Below are 22,109 nucleotides of genomic sequence, written 5' to 3' on the forward strand. Positions count from 1 at the left end.
TCTCATCTCAGCTCAGCAAAATTGGCCTTTCTCCAATTAAGAACTTTTATTCCTCGTCTATCTTTGTCCTTTTCCACAACTACCCTAAATCTAACTGAATTATGATCACTAGCACCAAAATGCTCTCCCCACTGATACCCCCTTCACCTGCCCCTCTTCATTCCCCAAAACCAAATCCAGAACCGCCCCCTCCCTTGTTGACTTGTTGCATACTGGCTAAAAAAGTTCTCCTGAATGCATTTTAGGAATTCCGCACCCTCTGTACCATTCACACTAATGTTATCCCAGTTAATATTAGGGTAGTTGAAATCCAATACTATTATGGCCCATAGTTTTTGCACTTCTCAGAAATGTGCCAACATATTTGCTCTTCTATCTCCCTCTGACTGTTTACGGGTCTATAGTGCACTCCCAGCAGTGTGATCGCCCTGGCCTCAACTCATCTGCTGCTGAAACCCTCATCCATGCATTTATTACCCCCAGACTCGACTACTCCAAGGCTCTCCTGGCTGGTCTCCCAGTTTCCACCCTCTGTAAATTTGAGGTCATCCAAAACACTGCTGCCTGTATCCTAACGCACCAAATCCCGTTCACCCATCACTTCCCCCACCTCCCCCCCTCGTTGACCTACATTGGCTCCTGGTCTGACATTGCCTCAATTTTAAAATTCCCATCCTTGTGTTCAAATCCCTCCATGGCCTCACCCCTCCCTATCTCTCTAATCTCCTCCAACCCTACAACCCTCCGAGATCTCTGCACTCCTCCAATTCCGGCCTCTTGCACATCCCCAATCCTCATCGCTCCACCATTGGAGGCCGTGCCTTCAGCCGCCTGAGCCCTAAGCTCTGGAACTCCCTCCCTAAACCTCTCTGCCTCCCTCTCCTCCTTTCAGACACTCCTTAAAACCTGCCTCTGTCACCTGACCCAATATCTCCTATTTGGTTCAGTGTCAAATTGTGTCTGATGTACATGGCTGTAAGTGCCTTGGGACATTTTATTCCATTAGAGAGACACTATATAAATGCAAGTTATGTACTGCAGATCAGCGAGCAGTATCAATGAACGTCAAGGACCAATACAACCCGTAATTCGAGCTCGGCAGTGATGCCCGCCCCTCGGGCTTTGGTTGGCAGTGCGGCCCTCGACAGCGCGGATTTGCCACTTACCGCTATGTGACCGTTGGCCGCCGTGAGCGCCTCCGCAGCAAGGATGTGAGCTTGCACCAGATTGTCCACGTGGACCCAGTTCATCTTGGCGTCAGGGTTTCCAAAGGTGAAGCTGAACAGCCTTCGCTCAATGTTCACCTGTAATCAGCACGGTAGAGATTTAATCGGCAGTGATCGCCACAACCTGGCCTCTCTGTCAGGCAGCGGCTTCAGACATTCAGAGGGAAGCGATTACACTCCCCGCCACTTGCACCGTCCCCGCTGAGTACAGGCAAACCGCGTTCACCGTGTCTCATCACCACAGGCGGCAGGGACACAAGCTCCGTTTGAGCCATATTATGTGGGCCAGCTATTCCGGGCACTTCAATACGTTCTCGTTAACCCCCTGTATTAGCCATTGGGTGTCAGTCGTGGCTCAGTGGGTAGCACTCTCTCTCACCTCGGATTCAGAAGGTCGTGAGTTCGAGTCCCACTCCAGGGCCTTGAGCATATAAATCTAGGCCGACACTCCTAGTGCAGTGTTAAGGGAGAGCTGCACTGTTGGAGGTGTCATCTTTCGGATGAGACATTAAACCGAGGTTCTCAGGTGGATGTAAAAGACCCCATGGCGCTATTTCGAAGAAGAGCACGGGAGATATCCCCGGTGTCCTGGGGCCAATATTTATCCCTCAATCAACAAACAAAATCAGATTATCGGGTCATTATCACATTGCTGTTTGTGGGAGCTTGCTGTGCTCAAATTGGCTGCTGTGTTTCCCACATTACAACAGTAACCGCACTCCAAAAGTACTTCATTGGCTGTAAAGCGCTTTGAGACATCCTGTGGTCGTGAAAGGCGCTATAGAAATGCAAGTTGTTTCTTTGTACTTACCGATTTATAAAGCTGCCCTGTTTCCAGGCGAAGTCGGGTCTTGGAGCCACTCAAGTGGCTGTTAGCATCTCACTGACCTGCATTGACTGTGGTGATGAGATTCTTAGCGTGGCTATTGATTTGGATTCGTATTTTCAAATCCCTCCATGGCCGTGCCCCTCCCTATCTCTGTAATCTCCTCCAGCCTCACAAACCCCCCCCCCGCCCCCCGAGATCTCTGCACTCCTCCAATTCTGGCCTCTTGTGCATTCCCCAATTTTAATCGCTCCACCATTGGCGGCCGTGCCTTCAGCTGCCTGGGACCTAAGCTCTGGAATTCCCTCCCTAAACCTCTCCGCCTCTTTTAAAATGATCCTTAAAACCTAGTTCTTTGAACCAAGCTTTTGGTCCCCGGCCCTAATATCACCTTATGTGGCTCGGTGTCAAATTTTGTTTAGATAGCGCTGCTGTGAAGTGCCTTGGCATGTGTTACTATGTTAAAGGTGCTATAATAATGCAAGCTGTTGTTTAAATCTGGCAATGAGAGAGAGAGGGAAAGTGATACAAGGGCTGGATTTCACTGAGATCAATCGGTCATCGGGCTTGTGTTCCAGAATTATCAAACCTAATTATGGACAAAGAATGAAGGGGAGATCGCTCTTTTAAACACGGCTGACATATTCTCTGTAATGCTTTAGATTTGGGGAATAGATCAAATGAAGCCTCTGACAGCAAGTGAATGCAAAACCATGATCACCACAGGACTTAAGGAGATGTAATCGCACTTTAACGAGGTTCAGACAGCTGCTCAACAACAATTTGCATTTAAATAGCGCCTTTAACATAGTTAAAACATCCCAAGGCGCTTCACAGGAGCGTGATCAAACAAAATTTGGCACCAATTCACATAAGGAGATATTAAGACAGCTAATATCAAAAGCTTGGTCAAGGAGGTATGTTTCAAAGAAAGAACTTACATTTCTATAGCGCCTTTCACGACCTCAGGATGTTCCAAAGCGCTTTACAGCAAATGAAGTACTTTTGAAGTGCGGTCACTGTTGTAATGTAGGTAACACGGCAACCATTTTGTGCACAGCAAGCTCCCACAAATAGCAATGTGATAATGACCCAGATAATCTGTTTTAGTGATGTTGGTAGAGGGTTGACCCACATCAAACTCCTTCATAATTTGCACCTATACATTCCTATGAAGCGTGGTCTCTATTCCCAGTCAGACATGTCAATTAATATTAAGATGCTCATTTTTGGTGAAACTGAGGGAATACTTGCGATTGACACAGTAACACACAGAAATCGGATATTTGGAATTTACATCAATATTTTAAAATCTGAAGAAGGCTCAGATACTGTTTCATTTTCTTGCCATCAATTGGAGTGCTTCGTGAGGTGGACGGGTACCAAGTTACAAGCAATATTTAGCCTTTAAGTTGTACGTCTTGCAGCTGTCCAGCTACTGAAGTGGTTTTGAAGAGCAAAGTGATTTGATTTTAGTGTGGAACAGGCTTTGCAGTGATCGCTGGTCTAAGTACAATTGCTCCCATTGTGGGGCCTGCACTGTGATTGGTACTGAAACACTCTGCTCAAACAGGGTGAATATCACACACACATACGCACAAACCAACCACACGCGCACACACACACAAAAAAAAACCCCACACACACACAACAAACCCACGCACACACCCCCCCACACACACACCGACAACACACACACACACACACACACACACACAAACCCCCCCCACACACACACAAACAAACCCCCCCCACACACACAAACCCACATACATAATTTCCCTCCATGACAGTCATTTCAACAGCGTTTCAATTCCGTTTTTGTAATTGTTCATTATAATCTGAAATAACATAGACATTATCTGAGGCAAACTCGCAAAATGGAGACATGCACAGAATTTAATCAGTGCTGGACGGTGTTATTTGGTCTGGGACATTTAATATTCTGGTTCACAAAATAACAGTTGTTGGTCCGGAAATCCCGGGGGAGTATGTCCCAGCTTCCCCCATAACCCCAGTGGGAGCTTGGCAGATCCCCTCTGAGAATCGGCATAAATGTCCACTTAGGAACATGGGCACAAGAGGAGGCCATTCAGCCCCTCCAGCCTGTTCCGCCATTCAGTGAGATCACGGCTGATCTGTCCCTCAACTCCATTTACCTGCCTTTGATCCATTTCCCTTCATACTCTTACCCAACAAAAATCTATTGATCCTAGTCTTCTAAACTTCAATTGGACAGAGTTCCAGATTCCCACTACCCTTTGTGTGAAAAAGTCCTTCCTGATTTTAATCCTGAACGGTCTGGCTGGAATGTTAAGATTATGCCCCCTTCTCCTTAATTCCCCACCAGGGGGAATAGTTTCTCCCTATCTACTCATCAAATCCTTTCATCATTTTAAATACCTCTATACTCAAGGGAATACAAGCCAGGTTTATGCAATCTGTCTTGATAATTTAGCCCTTGAAGCCCCGGTATCATTCTGGTGAATCTGTACTGTATCCCCTCCAAGACCAATATATCCTTCCTGAGATGTGGTGCCCAAAACTGGGGCCAGTACTCCAGACCAAAGCTCAGTACAATATCTGAACAATGGCAGACTGAAAAAAAAACCTTTGTGATGCCTTGTATTGTTTTTTATTCATTCATGGGCATCGTTGGGAAGGCCGGCATTTATTGCCCATCCCTAATTGCCCTTAAGATGGTGGTGAGCCACGGTCTTGAACCGCTGCAGTCCGTGTGGTGAAGGTGCTCCCACAGTGCTGTTAGGGAGGGAGTTCCAGGATTTTGACCCAGCGACGATGAAGGAACGGCGATATGCTTCCAAGTCAGGATGGTGTGCGACTTGGAGGGGAACATGGAGGTGGTGGTGTTCCCATGCGCCTGCTGCCCTTGTCCTTCTAGGTGGTAGAGGTTGAGGGTTTGGGAAGAAGCCTTGGAGAGTTGCTGCAGTGCATCGTGTAGATGGTACACACTGCAGCCACGGTGCGCCGATGGTGGAGGGAGTGAGTGTTGAAGGTGGTGGATGGGGTGCCAATCAAGCAGGATTGCTTTAGGATTGGACGTCACCAAGATCCAGGTCAATGATTGGAGCGTGGGCAGGTACAGCAGGAGCAGCGAGGTCGGGGCGAAGGAGCGGCGAGAGATTGTAGAGGGATGTGAATACGGGGCCCAGAAGAGCCGAGGGCTCAGGGGCAGCACGGACCAGCCCACACTGCGATGTGTGCGCACTAGGTCTGTGCAGCAGAGCTGGTCTCCAGTCGTCTTGGTTAATCCTTGCCACTGGACCAAGACCTCGCTCTGTCAAGCCCGTGTGGTGGCTGTGTGCAACGGCCACCCCACGTTAAAAAAATCCACGCACAGGCATCTTCCACCCTTCAAGATGTAGTTCGGGATCTGGAATATTAGGTCCTTCACTGAAAGACCTGTGAACTTTTTGGTGTGGAAGCAAGTTATCCTTGATTCAAGGGACTGCCTACGATGATGAATCAAGCGGGCTGCTTTGTCCTGGATGGTGTCGAGCTTCTTGACTACTGTTGGAGCTGCACTCATCCAGGTAAGTGTATCACAATATACACGCCCCACCCCACCCAGAGCCATGTGATCTCCTGGGAGAGGCAAAATATCAGTTTAAAAACTCAGGCTAATTTGGTTAAAAGAAAATCTTGGAAATTCCTCTCCGTCACCCTCAAGCAATCAAAACAAGTCCAAGAGATCATTCTGGCCCTCGTAATGTTGCGCTGTACCTATCTTTTATACAAGGTGATCTCCACCCTAGCCAGAAGGAATTCAGTAATTTAACATCCACTGCACGAGCTGCCGGCCTGTTCCTGGGAAAAGAACAAGCTCCTGACGCCCAACCTAGATCTGGCCTTACACAACGTAAAATGGTAACCCCTGGTCCTTCCGTGCCGGGTCATAGGGTACATTGTGAGGGCCGTGGTGTCAATTATCTGCATCGCTAAGACCATTGCTAATCTTTGCAAGGTCCAGAAAACTACCTTCTGAAATGGAAGGGACTTATGGCCCAATACTGACCGCCACCCTCGCCAAGTGTCGCTGCTCCTGAGGCCCGTAGATACCTGGAGGGCGGAGGACACAGCTTCGCAATCTGTTGCCCCCTGTGTGTGAAACAGAAAAAGAGACGAGACGTCAGAACAGCCTGGAATTAGTTGGTACAATGTTGTTCCTGGCCTCGAAAGTTTTGTCGGGAGTCCCAGTTTGTAGTGTTAGTGCTCCAGTCTGGGTTAACTTCTCATTGTCAATCCCAAATCCAGAATCTCATTCTCAATCCCAAATCTCATTGTCAATCCCAAATCGCTGTCAATCCCAAATTTCATTGTCAATCCCAAATCCAGAATCTCAATCCCAAATCCAGAATCTCATTCTGAATCCCAAATCTGAAATCTAATTCTGAATCAGGTAACAAATTCAGGAAGGACCCAGCAGGCTGGCCTTATGCTGGGCGAAAGGCCAGAGGGCCGTGGTCAAGATGGTCTGACATTAATGGCGTTGATCTCTATGAAGAACTTGGCGATCTCCAAAGTTCGCTTCCAACAAACTGTAGAGTTCCTCATAAAGAGCAAACTTCAAGTTACAAGAGCAAGTTCCCAAACACATGGATAGCACGTCTATCCTGTTAACCTTGCCCGTATTGGTGGTAATGGACTGCACTCAGGATCCCGTTAACCGTGCAGGTATCGATGGCGATGATAGCACAGCATCCTGTTAGCCCTGCCTGTATCGGTGGCAATGGACAGCACTCAGGATCCCATTAACCCTGCCTGTATCGGTGGCAATGGAAAGCACTCAGGATCCCATTAACCGTGCAGGTATCGGTGGCAATGGACAGCACTCAGGATCCTGTTAACCGTGCAGGTATCGGTGGCAATGGACAGCACTCAGGATCCTGTTAACCGTGCAGGTATCGGTGGCAATGGACAGCACTCAGGGTCCTGTTAGCCCTGCCTGTATCGGTGGCAATGGACAGCACTCAGGATCCCGTTAGCCCTGCCTGTATCGGTGGCAATGGACAGCACTCAGGATCCCATTAACCCTGCAGGTATCGGTGGCAACGGATAGCACTCAGGATCCTGTTAGCCCTGCCTGTATCGGTGGCAATGGTCAGCACTCAGGGTCCCGTTAGCTCTGCAGGTATCGGTGGCAATGGACAGCACTCAGGGTCCCGTTAGCTCTGCAGGTATCGGTGGCAATGGACAGCACTCAGGGTCCCGTTAGCCCTGCCTGTATCGGTGGCAATGGACAGCACTCAGGGTCCCGTTAGCCCTGCAGGTATCGGTGGCAATGGACAGCACTCAGGTCCTGTTAGCCCTGCCTGTATCGGTGGCGAGCAGCAAACAGAGCTTCTTGAAGTTGAAGCTCATAAAAACAATTTGCGATTGACCATGGGAGATGACTGACTATCTCTGTAGGGCATCCTGTCCGTTGAGAAAGATGTGGCTCAAAATATCTTGGTTGAACAAAGTTTTTTAATTTGTTATTGTTATTTATTCGTTTTGTGTTTAATTTAATGTTTAGTTTATTAGTCACTTAGCTATATTGTTATTTTTATGACTTATATCGTTTATTATTTAAATTATGAAACATTTTGAGATTACAGCTTTATTTCTGAAACTTTCAATAATACTACAGGTACAGGTACTACACACTTAAACGCAAAGAAAAGGCGTCAAAGTGCAAGTTCACTCAAGGTGCCTTTACCCCGAGGCCAGCCCTGAGCCCCAGGTCCATTGAGAATAAAGTGATGAATGATCGTGCGCTTGCCTTTCTGATACTGTCTGCCCGTGCCTCAGTGGGTAGCACTCTCTCTCGCCTCGGAGTCAGAAGGTTGTGGGTTCAAGCCCCACTCCAGAGACGTGAGCACAAAATCTTGGCCGACACTCCCAGTGCAGCACTAAGGGAGCGCTGCACTGCCAGAGGTGCCGTCTTTTGAATGACGTTAAACTGAGGGCACTAGAATTGGTCTCAGTGCCTTACGCTAGGAGTGGGAAAGAAATCCAATTGTTGGATAAAGACAGGAGGAGGCCGATGGATAAAACAGCCTGCCGAGTGTCACAGGCAAGGTTTGGTTGTGAAGATAGGAACGTGGTGAGGTAGTGGAAGATGGCAGGGACCAGGCCCAAACTGTGCGTACAGTTCCCCCCCGCTCCTTATCCCCCCACCCCCGTCTACCTTCAGGAGGGGACAGGGGAGAGTGTTGAGAAATAAATGGGCAGACTATACACATTCGGTCCATTAGGGATGTTGAAAGATCAGTTGGCTGACTGTTTAACTTCAGAGGCAGGTTCTCTGCAGTGTCATGTTCAGAGAATGTTTAATTCGTCACATTATCCGCTTGCTAAATTTAAACTCTGTCACACGACACGTGGTGTAAAGTTGCAATCCTGGGTAAATTGTCAGTAATACCTGTACTACGAGCCAACAGTTAGATGGAGAGGTTTAAATGTACAAACATGCAACACATGCCTCTTGCACTCCCTCAACTTCAGATAGCACCGAGTAGGGATGGTTGAACACTTTCAGTAAAATGGAAAATTCAGTGAGTGTTGACACCACTGTGTCAGCCAATGAGTGTGAGGCAGTGGCGGGACTTACAGTAGGGCCCACAGTGCACAAAATGCTAACGGGAGGATTTTCAGATGAAGACATACGTTACTGACATTGTTTCATATGAATTATTTGCTGTTATCTAATTTCCTCCTTTGGAAGTGAACGGAATGACTATCGACACCACCGTGTATCAGCTAATGAGCTGGAGCTGGGGCGGGATGCACAGCAAACAGAGTCTGTTTATTCATCAAACAGCGTCTATTTATTCAGCAAACAGAGTCTGTTTATTCATCAAACAGCGTCTATTTATTCAGCAAACAGAGTCTGTTTACTCATCAAACAGCATCTATTTATTCAGCAGAGTCTATTTATTCATCAGAGTCTATTTAAACAGAGTTTCCATGAACCACAGCAAACGGAGCTAATGACCAAAACTGCGGCAACATCTCCCGATAAAAGCGGGATTATTTCTCCAGCATAATGCCGAGAGTGGAGGATAGTTACAGAATACAAATGATGTGTGTTAATTCAATCCCAGTCACTTGAAACAGTTCGGTCTCCAGGCACGATCGATGGGGGAATTACCCAATCATCTCCATTCTGGCCAGAAATAGTGGCGTCACTGTATGCACAGCCTTGAAAATTATCTTAATGACCCTGTCGAAGGGGTCGTCTTTCAGATGAGGCGTCAATCTGAAGCTCTGCCCACCCACCTGGAGGTAAAAGATCCCATGGCACTATTGGAAGCAGAGCAGGAGAGTTTCTCCCTGGATGTCCTCCTGGCCAATATTTATCCCTCAAGCGACACCATTACAGCAGATTATCTGGTCATTTGTTGAATGTGGGAGCTTCAAGAAGGGCAGGCTAGCAAACTAGAACTGGGTGGGCAAGGTGACCAAGGGAATAGTCAGAACAACTGGTGAAGAAGAATATGGGGTGAGATCCAGCAACGGCAGAGGAGTTTAGGAAGAGATCTTCATAGTGTATGGTGGGCAAAGGCTGGAGTGGGGAGATGGGGGGGTAGACTAGAACCAGAGGAGAGGAAGGTGCGAGGTGGATCGTAGGGTTCGGGGAGCTCACAGGTTAGTTCGAGCAATCCCATGGTGGGACTTGTAAACCACGACAACGAGGAGTACTCTAGCTGTACAATCACAAGCAACATTTCAAATAATTGGTGGGGAAAAAAGTCTATAATGAGTTATGGGTAAATGTTCAGGATAATGGGTTGAGATCTACTCTAGTTGTATTAAAACATCACTCATTAGATTTCTATTATATTTGATCTGAGTCTATGCTAAAATCTAGTGTGCTTTATATTTTCCATTGAAAACTATGCGTTATAGTCAGTGTATAAAATTAGCGTAGGGTGTGCCTTGGTAGTATTTGACTACAGTCATTTTCCAGTGCCACATTGGGCGAGGTTTACCATCAGTAAGTCCCGGTGCAAGGTGTGAATGGCCACATCTACTTCCTAACAGATATAGATCCGAGATCTCTGCGCTCCTCCAAATCTGGCCTCTTGTGCAACCCCAATTTTAATTGCTCCACCATTGACGGTTGTGTCTTCAGCTGCCAAGGCCCTAAGCTCTGTAACTCCCTCCCTAAACCTCTCCGCCTCTCTCTCCTCCTTTAAGACGCTCCTTAAAACCTACCTTTTGAACAAGTTTTGGTTACCAGTCTTAATATCTCCTTATTTGGCTTAGTGTCAAATTTTGTTTGCTAACACTTCTGTGAAGCACCTTGGGATGTTTTCGTATGTTAAAGGTGTTATATAAATGCAAGTTGTTGTTGTAAAGATACATACCCTTAAGAGGAGTCCCATCAGCTGCCAGCACCATCTGATCAGCAATAGCTTTGGTTCTGGAATAATGGTCGACATGCTAGGGTGAAAAGATACAACGGGAAATTATACCGAACATTTAGGTAACCAAGTATTTACTTTGGAAATGAAGGCCTTTTATTGATGCTTTCCTCCCTCTCTTAAAGGATTGACAGAGTAGATGCTGAGAGATTGTTTCCCTTGGCAGGAGTGTCTAGAACCAGGGATCACAGTCTCAGGATAAGAGGTAGCGCCAAAACAGAGATGAGGAGGAATTTCTTCACTGAGGATTGTGAATCTTTGGAATGTTCTGCCCCCAGAGGGCTGTGGATGCTGAGTCTCTGAATATAGTCAATGCTGAAATAGATAGATTTTTGGAGTCTAGGGGAACTAAGGGATATGGGGATCGGGCGGGAAAGCGGAGTTGAGGCCAGTGATCAGCCATGATCTTATTGAATGGCGGAGCAGGCTCGAAGGGGCCGCACGATCTACCCCTGCTCCTATTTCTTATATCTTAAAGTACCTTCTGTACCATTAGCCTTTCCCTCATGTCAGAGGGTACACTGGCAATCTGTTTCACCTCTGCCAATGGCAGTCATTTGACAGGAGAGGCACCAAACTGCCCACCACCCACCCAACACCTGGGATCTTGCTGTGTACAAGATGGCTGCTACATTTTCAGCAGCAACTGTCATTGTACTTGAAAGCAATTAATTGCACGTCAAGTGCTTGGAGATGTCTTTCTTTCTATAAACCATGGAGTTTCACCAACACACTTTGGGGGAGTGGAAGATTTTTCTGTTAGTAATTAACAGTAAAGTTGGACCACTGCCTCCAAACATCCCACACCCCTCCGTCCGGTCCTCCCATTCAGAGCCCACTGTCTCAGTAAAAACAGGTTGACCCCCAGAGGGATTAATTTGGATAAAGGAGAGAGGGGGGGGGGGGGGGGGAGGGAGGGTCCGGGGGAGAGCAGATCTGGGTGAAGGGTGGGTGTATGGGGAGCAGCGAGGGGGGTGGAGAAGAGCGGAGGAGTAGCAAGGTGGTGGTGTGTGGAGGAGAGCGGGGATGGGGCTTGGGGTGGGGGGGGAGGGGTCTGGGGGAGAGTGGGAGTGGGGGAAAGAGAGTGGGAGGGGGGAGGAGGAGGGATGGAGAGCGAGGGGGTGGGAGAGGGTCTGGGGGGGGGGGGGAGAGCGGGGTCTGGATGGAAGTGACAGGAAGGTGGAAGGAATGTGTCACCAGAGCCCAACACGTACCTTGTCTAGAGGAACATAGGGCACTGTCTCTTCATCCCCCTGGTCTATCTGTTGTCCTCCAAACACCACATTCACAGTGCTGGTGTATATCAGGCTCGGGATATTACGATGAAGGCACACTAGAAATAAAGACGGCAATTCTGTGCTATCAGTGCTTCCTTGACATGTTAATAAGTGTCGACGAGGCTGGAATCCAATCAAGTGGCTTGAATTTCTCTTTGTTTAAAGCAAATAACAGGAGAAAGTTCATCGTGGAATGTAACTTGCTGCTACCCATCATCATCATCATGATAGGCAGTCCCTCGGAATCGAGGAAGGCTTGCTTCCTCTCTCGAAGTGAGTTAAATGAAATGACTACATACATTACTGCTACCCGCAGTAATCAAAACAGTCATTCATTAGAAAATCTGAAAACAATTACATTTTCACTTTAGTGAAGAGAGAAACAAAGGAGGCGAATTTGCCCCTTTTTATAGCCCCGTTAGTACCTCCGGGGGGGGGGAGGGGGGCACAAAGCCGTTTTCAGCTGGGGCAGGGTAGGCGCTACCATCTCCCGAAAATTATCCTGGAGATTTGGGGGGGGGGGGGGGGGGCGCTGTCTTGGCAGCGGCATGCCCCGCAGTTAGCGCTCCGTGCCGTCACGCAACCAACGATGACATCATCGCCATACACGTCAACCCCTTACCGTCCTGTGGCGGACCGCAAGAATGGAGGACATCTACTCCTAGGGCGCTGTTTAAAGAGGAGGCCTGCAGCAACTCGGGAAAACACCTTTGTTGGTCGGCTGATTCTTGGGGCTCAATTTTCTGCACCAATTTTTTGGCATGCACTTTTTTTTGGAGGTAAATTAAAATCTCCAAGTTTCCCCAAAGTTTCTGCACCAGCGTAATTCACTTAGGCACGATTTTTTTAGGCTAGAATTTTTTTGTGTCATAAGGCGTAACCTGATATCAGGCATAACCTGATGTCTGCGCCGGTGAGGAGACGTTCGGTGGTGGGGTAGTACTTTGAAAAACATAAAAAAATCAAATTGCATTAGACTCCGTTCCTTTATTGAATGCCTAACTTCCCATTCTAAGCAAGCCTATTGCGCATACGCAGAGCAGGGAGTGGTCCATACTAGGGCGTCGACCTTGGAGAGAGAGAGGAAAGAAGGTTAGAGTGCTTTGTCCTGCTGTTTGGAGCTTCTTGCAAAACTATAATTAAATTATGAGGGCAATATTGACGATGCCATACCTCGTGCAAGGCTTCTGCATGATTGTGCTGCGAAGGAGAAGATTGCTTAGACATCATCACCTGAGAAACCTCAGGATGATGGGCAGGAGGCCTTACCCACATCGGGTATATCGAGACAGGCGTTCATACCTGTACCTGAGTGAGGCAGACTGTGTGAGAAAGCTGCGTTTCTGCAAAGAAGTTGCAACTGGGATCTGAGAGTTAATAAAAGCAGACCTGCACCCTAGAAGCGTCAGGAAGACTGCTTTGTCAGTTGAAGTAAAGGTTACACAGTTGCACTTTCATTTTATGCATCTGGATCATTCCAGGCCACAATTGGGGATGTATGCGCCATTTCTCAACATGCAACACATATCTGCATTCGGCCCGGAGGAATAACTACATAAAGTTCCCCAGGCAATGCGTGACAGGGCTGCAGGCTTCCCAAAGGTACAGGGATGCATTGATTGTACCCACATCGCGTTGCGAGCACTTGGGATGATTCAGAGATGTACAGGAACAGAAAAGGTTTCCGCTCGGTGAATGTGCAGCTCGTGTGTGACGACATGCATCGCATCATGTCAGTCGATGCAAGATACCCTGGGAGCACCCATGATGTGTTCATCCTACGCGAGAGCGTTATATCTGCCATATTTCAGCAGCAGCCAGAAGGGCAGAGCTGGCTACTGGGAGACAAAGGCTACGGCCTTGCCACCTGGCTCAACGCCCACGTGTGACCCGAACAGAAGCTGACCGGGAATACAACATATCGCACATTGCGACGCGCAGCATAATAGAGAGGACCAGTGGCATCTTGAAGCAGCGTTTCCGATGCCTGGACCATTCCGGAGGCTACTTGCAATACTCTCCTGAGATTGTCGGTCAGTTCACTGTTGTCTGCTGCATGCTGCACAACTTAGCCATCATGAACATAAGAACATAAGAAATAGGAGTAGGCCATTTGGTCCCTCGAGCCTGCTCCACCATTCAACAAGATCATGGCTGATCTGATCATGGACTCAGCTCCACTTCGCTGCCCGCTCCCCATAACCCTTTACTCCCTTATCATTCAAAAATCTATCTCCACCTTAACTATATTCAATGACCCAGCCTCCACAGTTCTCTGGGGCAGAGAATTCCATAGACTTACAACCCTTAGAGAAGAAATTTCTCCTCATCTCAGTTTTAAATGGGCAGCCCCTTATTCTAAGACTATGTCCCCTAGTTTTAGTTTCCCTATGAGTGGAAATATCCTCTCTGCATCTACCTTGTCGAGCCCCCTCATTATCTTATACGTTTCAATAAGATCACCTCTCATTCTTCTGAACTCCAATGACTTATAGGTCTAACCTATCCTCATAAGTCAACCCCCTCATCTCTGGAATCAATCTAGTGAACCTTCTCTGAACAAGTATATCCTCCTTAAATACGGAGACCAAAACTGTACGCAGTACTCTAGGTGGGATTTCACCAATACCCTGTACAGTTGTAGCAGGACTTCCCTGCTTTTATACTCTATCCCCCTTGCAATAAAGGCCAACATTCCATTTACCTTCCTGATCACTTGCTGTACCTGCATTCTAACTTTTTGTGTTTCATGCACAAGGACCCCCATGTCCCTCTGTACTGCAGCACTTTTGCAATTTTTCTCCATTTAAATTATAATTTGCTTTTCTGTTATTTCTGCCAAAGTGGATAACCTCACATTTTCCCACATTATACTCCATCTGCCAAATTTTTGCCCACTCATTTAGCCTGGTAGAAGAAGATCCACCGGAGATGAGATTAGCTGATGATGATGAGGTAGATGCAGGTGAGGAGGAGGAGGAGGAGGACGACGACAAGGAAGCCATGCAATTGCCTGAATCTGGAGCACGATGGCGGAGGAGGGTGGGCCGTCGTGCCCCTTTAACAATTGCTCGAGCCTTGCGCCAGCAGCTCATCCGTGAACGCTTTGCTGCCTGAAGGCTCAGCGGCAACTATTCCAAATGTTTACTGTTTAGACCTGTTCCGTATTGTGTTGTGTTAATGGAGCAAATAATGGAAATGATTCTTTAGTTCAAAAAGTTGTATTAATAATGGAAATGATTCAGTTATAATTTAAAATATATTTTATTCAAACATTTAACACTTGTTTGTACTTAACTTCAATAAAATATTCTTGTACCAAACTTTATAAAGTATTCACTTATCACTTACAAGCTTTTCAACTTGTAAATTTACATCACTTACAAAAAACTTTTAATTTGAGAACAGTTACAACAGTAACAGCAGCAACAAAGAAAGGCTGCACCCATCTCTCCTCCACCTTATTCTAAGACCGCCCGCTGCGCTTGGTCTTGGTGACATCTCCCCTGCCCGCAGGCGGTGGCGCAGTGTTTCGCGGGTTGGTACCAAGCTTATTCTTTCGAGCATCTCGGGTAATGCGCTCTTCTTGACAGGGGGGGGGGTTTGGGCAGGCGGCAATGTGGAAGTCTCGGCTTGGGCCTCTTCAGAGGTTGGTCTGGGGATTGGAGTGGGAGTGGCAGTTGATTCTGTCAATGGGCGCGGGGTCTGGGCGTGTTCCCTTATTGCAGCAGCTAACTCTGACATTCCCTCTCTCGTGCCCCGGCAGTGTCTCAACTACCTGCAACATTCCCTCCCTCATGTGCCCAGTGTTCACATTTCTCGTAAGTGTTGTTACTTCTCACGACAGTCCCGATACCTCATCACCCACCCACTGATGGTGTCTGGAGTAATCACGTAAGGTCAGTGCTCTCCGCACTCTGCCATCATCTGAACCCCATCTGTTGCATCCTTCACTTCGAGAGAGTGTTGTCGTGTTCTCCTTCCCCTACTCACCCTGGATGCGACTCGCTGCGCCCCACTGGGACCCGCAGCCTGGGACAGTGTGAAACGAGTAAATGTCCCAACACTCACACCACTCAGGAAAGGGCTGGCATCTCAATGGGCGGCACCTGCACCTCCTTCTGTGAGTACAACAGTGGGGGCTTCATCCTCCCCCTCCCCCCCACCCTCATGCTCTTGGACTGGAAGGTGGGATTGGAAGAGGTTCTCCTCTTCAGACTCGTCCACATCTGAATCATCATCTGCATCGGCTTTAGCCTCGTCAAGGTTGTCCTCAAGTTCTGCAAAATATAACAGAACAGACAAATGGTTAGCAGCAGAGGAGGGGGCCGGGTGGGTGGCATGAGTAGGCTCACACAGTGCAGGCAGCAGGCTGATTAGAAGGACCACGATGAATGATTGCACATTGCATCAACCGAAGCGTAGCTGACGGAGACATCCCCATGAACCGAAGCATGGCTAGCCCGCGCAGTACTTAACATTTAGCAAAGCCAGACTGTGGAATTTGCAGGACTTACCCTCTCCCTCGTGTGGGCCCAGCTTGTGCAGTGGTGGTTGCTTTTCTCCAGGCAGGACCCATCAAAGCAGCGACCCTCTCTCCCAAGTGTGTCAGTGGCTGCAGATTTGCCGGGCCTCCTCCTGTTCGAGTTCTCTCTCATTTGTTGTGTGCCACCTTCCTCTGCAAAGATGAAAATATAACTTTTTGGAGAAGGTGTCTTTCTGCTGAGTGGGACATACAGATGGTCACATTTACAATTGCAATTCCAGTGAATAAATGAAAATATTACTTACACTAACTACTTGATCAAGGTCCTGCCACTTCTTTTTGCACTGGCTTCCGGACCTCGGGGTGGTCACCATTGCTCAGTAATCTTCTGCAAGTTGGTTCCAGCGTTTCTACATTTCTTTTGGTGAAACTTTTATTTGACCTCTGCTGGTGTCCAGCTCGTGTCATCTGGCCTCAATCACAGTAACCAGTGCCTCCACTTCCTCGTGAGAAGTTCTTGGTCCTTGAGCCACGCTGCAAATTGCAGCTCCGATTGTTCCACTGAGAATTAAAATTCTCTCACACAATTGGCTCTTTAAAAATGGCTGAATGCAGACCAGGAGGCGTACTGAGCATGAAAACGCATTTTTTTCCCCCCGTGCATGCACAGAGGGGGAGGGGCATGTTTTTTCGCCGCAGACATTAGGCCCCACCTCCACCGAAGCTAAAGGACAGGCTGCACGGCAGCAATTTCAAAAATTAGAACGGGGAAACTTTCACTTTTTTGGGGGGAGTAGTTGGGGCCACAAAAAGGGCGTGACTCTTGAAATACGCCAAAATACGGCATTGGGGAAAATTGAGCCCCGAGGGGCGGCCCTCACATCGACTGGGCGGCCATTGTGCAGCCCGGAGCTCCGTCTCGGGTGCCGGCCCCGTCTCACGCGTCCCCCTGGTGGCCACCAAAGGGCCATGCAGAGTGCACGGCGGCCCTTCCCTTTAATGCACGGGGAGGGGCCTTGGGAGCACCCCTCAAAGGAAGCAGAATAGCGGAGACAGAGCTCCACTTCCTTTGAGGGGAGTATGGCCCAATTCCATGTCGGGGATGGAGCTTCCGGGCTTGGCGATAAAAGTTCCGGCCCTGGAAGGTTGCCGCCCCCAATCGGGGCGAGGGGCAATTTTCCCCTCAAAAACTTGTATTCATATAGCGTCTTTAATGTACAAGAACACCCCACGGTGCTTCAAAGGAGCGTTATCAGACAAAAATGGACATCTAGACAAAGGAGATATTGGGAGGGGTGACTAAAAGCTTGGTCAAAGTGGTGGGATTTAAGGAGGAGAGCGCGGTGGAGAGACGGAGATGGTTTAGGGAGCGCATAATCTAGGCTGACACTTCAGTGCAGTGCTGAGGGAGCGCCGCCCTGTCGGAGGGGCAGTGCTGAGGGAGCGCCGCCCTGTCGGAGGGGCAGTGCTGAAGGAGCGCCGCCCTGTCGGAGGGGCAGTGCTGAGGGAGCGCCGCCCTGTCGGATTTATATATATTAGAAACCAGACGCTAAATCGTCATCTCACCATCAATGACTTGTCTTGTCCCACCAACATTCACAGATTCAATTTGCTCTTTTTGAAGCTGTAGAAATAAATAGAAACACATGACTTAAAACAAAATATAAACTGCAATGTTGTTGCAGAGTAATTACTCTGCAAATAGCCCATTCGCTAATACCTTTACAGATGGAGCACGGGGTAAATATTATGACAGTGCTCCCGGGACAGAGCTTTGCACAATGCGTGTATATCGGCTATCCGAGTGCAAAGGCTGAGACCCCCAATTCACATCCTGTATCGTCTTCAGTCTATTAACTTAATGGGTGAGGAATGGTCTGGCTCAGTAATCGGATGTTTTAACCTCCATGAATGTTGACTCGTAACATTTATCCCAGACTCAGCTGAAGTCCTTCACATTGCTAAATGCTCACCTGGTAACTCCCAGTCTCCCTTTCTTACCCTCTCGTCCATTTTAGTTCTGTTGGTTAGAGGCAGCCTATTTCGCTTATGGCGGAGGAGCGGTGAGAGATCATGGCGGAGCTGCGACAGAGGAGGGTACAGGGCCCAGAAGAGCCGAGGGCCCAGGGGCAGCATGGGCCAGCCCACACTGCGATGTGTGCGCGCACTAGGTCCGTGCAGCAGAGCAGGTCTCCAGTCGTCCTGGTTAACCATTGCCACTGGATAAAGGCCTAGCTCTGTCAAGCCCGTGTGGTGGCTGGTGTGCAACGGTCACCACACGTTAAAAAAATCCATGCACAGGCATCTTCCACCCCCTCAATTGGAGTTCAGGACTGGAACATCGGGTTCTTCATTGAAACATCTGTGAACTCGTGGAAACAAGACATCCTCGTTCGAGGGACCGCCTATGATGATGATGATTTCGAAGAAGAGCAAGAAAGTTCTCCCTGGTGTCCTGGGCCAACATTTATCCTTCAACCAACATTCACTAAAACAGATTACTGGGCCATTTATCTCATTACTGTTCGTGGGAGCTTGTTGCGTGTAAATTGGCTGCCACATTTTCTACATTACAGCAGTGACTACACTTCAACAGCAATTCATTGACTAAAGCACTTTGGGACGTTCTGAGGTTGTGAATAGCGCTCGCTAGCCTAGGAGAAGCTATTTTGTGTGGAGCTCCCATCTCATGTGACACCAATGGATTGTGGGTAGGATTCCTCACTTAAGATATCATTGGAGTGGACAGTCGTGATATTGAGAAGACTTGCATTTCTATAGCGCCTTTCATGTCCTCAAGACAGCCCAAAACACTTTGCAGTCAATGAAGTACTTTTGAAATGTAGTCACTGTTATGTGGAAAACGCAACAGCCAATTTACGCACAGCAAGGTCCCACAAACAGCATTGAGATAATGATTTGTTTTTGTTGGTTAGAAGGGTAAAACCTTGCGGAATACGGTCCAACTAGTCCTGGCAATCCCATTAGAAGCTGATAGCACTCAGGGCAGTTTTGGGGAAGTCCAAAGGATCTCCCCACTGCTCCCCCACCTCGTTTCCCGATGGTATGTCAGCCATGTCCGTTCAAGACAACCGTTGTACTGATTCCCTTTAGCCAGCTGCCTTCTTTTGGTTATCAATGAGATCAAATGGTTAAGTTAATTTAGGATTCAGGATTAGTGTAAATTGAAATTAATGCTAAGGTGTGGGGTTTGCTGGCAACATACACGCCTTGAACCACTGCAGGTCCTTCTACGGGAGAGCAAACATAGAAATATAGAAACATAGAAAATAGGTGCAGGAGTAGACCATTCGGCCCTTCAAACCTGCACCACCATTCAATAAGATCATGGCTGATCATTCCTTCAGTACCCCATTCCTGCTTTCTCTCCATACCCCTTGATCCCTTTAGCCGTAAGGGCCATATCTAACTCCCTCTTGAATATATCCAATGAACTGGCATCAACAACTCTCTGCGGCAGGGAATTCCACAGGTTAACAACTCTCTATGAGTGAAGAAATTTCTCCTCATCTCAGTCCTAAACGACCTGCCCCTTATCCTAAGACTGTGTCCCCTGGTTCTGGACTTCCCCAACATCGGGAACATTTTCCCACATCTAGCCTGTCCAGTCCAGTCAGAATTTTATATGTTTCTATGAGATCCCCTCTCATCCTTCTAAACTCCAGTCTCTCCTCATATGTCAGTCCAGCCATCCCTGGAATCAGTCTGGTGAACCTTCGCTGCACTCCCTCAATAGCAAGAACGTCCTTCCTCAGATTAGGAGACCAAAACTGAACACAATATTCCAGGTGAGGCCTCACAAAGGCCCTGTACAACTGCAGTAAGACTTCCCTGCTCCTATACTCAAATCCCCTTGCTATGAAGGCCAACATACCATTTGCCTTCTTCACCTGCATGCCAACTTTCAATGACCCAGGTCTCGCTGCACCTCCCCTTTTCCTAATCTGCCGCCATTCAGATAATATTCTGCCTTCGTGTTTTTGCCCCCAAAGTGGATAACCTCACATTTATCCACATTATACTGCATCTGCCATGTATTTGCCCACTCGCCTAACCTGTCCAAGTCACCCTGCAGCCTCTTAGCGTCCTCCTCACAGCTCACACCGCCACCCAGTTTAGTGTCATCTGCAAACTTGGGAGATATTACACTCAATTCCATCATCTAAATCATTAATATATATTGTAAAGAGCTGGGGTCCCAGCACTGAGCCCTGTGGCACTCCACTAGTCACTGCCTGCCATTTGGAAAAGGACCCGTTAATCCCGACTCACTGCTTCCAGTCTGCCAACCAGTTCTCTATCCACGTCAGTACATTACCCCCAGTACCATGTGCTTTGATTTTGCACACTAATCTCCTGTGTGGGACCTTGTCAAAAGCCTTCTGAAAGTCCAAATACACCACATCCACTGGTTCTCCCTTGTCCACTCTACTAGTTACATCCTCAAAAAATTCCAGAAGATTTGTCAAGCATGATTTCCCTTTCATAAATCCATGCTGACTTGGACCAATCCTATCACTGCTCTCCAAATGCGCTGCTATTTCATTCTTAATAATTGATTCCAACATTTTCCCCACCACCGATGTCAGGCTAACCGGTCTATAATTACCCGTTTTCTCTCTCCCTCCTTTTTTAAAAAGTGGTGTTACATTAGCAACCCTCCAGTCCATAGGAACTGATCCAGAGTCGATAGACTGTTGGAAAATTACCAATGCATCCACTATTTCTAGGGCCACTTCCTTAAGTACTATGGGATGCAGACTGTCAGGCCCTGGGGATTTAACGGCCTTCAATCCCGTCAATTTCTCTAACACAATTTCCCGCCTAATAAGGATATCCTTCAGTTCCTCCTTCTCACTAGACCCTCGGTCCCCTAGTACATCCGGAAGGTTATTTGTGTCTTGCTTTGTGAAGACAGAACCAAAGTACGTGTTCAATTGGTCTGCCATTTCTTTGTTCCCCATTATAAATTCACCCGACCCGATTGCAAGGGACCTACGTTTGTTTTCACTAATCTTTTTCTCTTCACATATCTATAGAAGCTTTTGCAGTCAGTTTTTATGTTTCCGGCAAGCTTCCTCTCATACTCTATTTTCCCCCTCTTAATTAAACCCTTTGTCCTCCTCTGCTGAATTCTAAAATTCTCCCAGTCCTCCGGTTTGCTGCTTTTTCTGGCTCATTTGTATACCTCTTCTTTGGAATTAATGCTATCCTTAATTTCCTTTGTTAGCCAAAGCTCATTATAAAAGAGATGTAAACTGCTGCCCAGCTAAACGCAACACCCAGTGCTGAGGTCAGTCATTTTGGAACGATTGCACCCTGGCCGAACGTCACCTGAACCAACACAAGCAAAATACTGCGGCTGCTGGAAATCTGAAAAACGAAAATGCTGGAAATACCCAGCAGGTCAGGCAGCATCTGTGGCGAGAGAAACAGTGTTAGCGTTTCAGGTCGATGACCTTTCGTCAGAACTGGAAAAAGTTAGCAGATGAACAGCAAACTATATAGCTTGGGAAAGGCAAGGCCACCAATGGCAAAAGGATTAAAATCGCGGATGCTCAAGAGGCCAGAATTGGAGGAGCGCAGAGATCTTGGAGGGTTGTACGGCTGGAGGAGGTCACAGAGATAGGGTGGGGCGAAGCCATGCAAGGATTTGAACATGAGGATAAGAATTTTAAAATCGAGGCATTGCTTAATTTTGAATATTAAGGGAATCAAGGGATATGGGGACAGTGCAGGAAAGTGGAGTTGAGGTAGAAGAGCAGCCATGATATTGAATGGCAGAGCAGGCTCGAGGGGCCAAATGGCCGACTCCTGCTCCTATTTCTTATGTTCTTAACCGGG

The 22,109-nt window shown here is 47.8% G+C and overlaps 1 protein-coding gene across 1 annotated transcript in view; it reads right to left on the bottom strand.

Moving 5' to 3' along the window:
* The window catches only part of sdr42e2 (short chain dehydrogenase/reductase family 42E, member 2), a 43,380-nt gene that overhangs the window by 9,778 nt on the left and 11,493 nt on the right, over nucleotides 1-22,109 (bottom strand). Inside the window, exons 3-7 of the mRNA XM_070900798.1 lie at nucleotides 17,811-17,868; nucleotides 11,696-11,814; nucleotides 10,425-10,500; nucleotides 6,089-6,171; nucleotides 1,167-1,304 (exon numbers count right to left, since the gene is read on the bottom strand). Of these exons, the coding sequence (XP_070756899.1) occupies nucleotides 1,167-1,304; nucleotides 6,089-6,171; nucleotides 10,425-10,500; nucleotides 11,696-11,814; nucleotides 17,811-17,868 (474 nt within the window). The remainder of the gene's footprint in view (nucleotides 1-1,166; nucleotides 1,305-6,088; nucleotides 6,172-10,424; nucleotides 10,501-11,695; nucleotides 11,815-17,810; nucleotides 17,869-22,109) is intronic.

This window comes from Pristiophorus japonicus, chromosome 15, assembly GCF_044704955.1.
Source record: "Pristiophorus japonicus isolate sPriJap1 chromosome 15, sPriJap1.hap1, whole genome shotgun sequence".
NCBI lineage: Eukaryota > Metazoa > Chordata > Chondrichthyes > Pristiophoridae > Pristiophorus > Pristiophorus japonicus.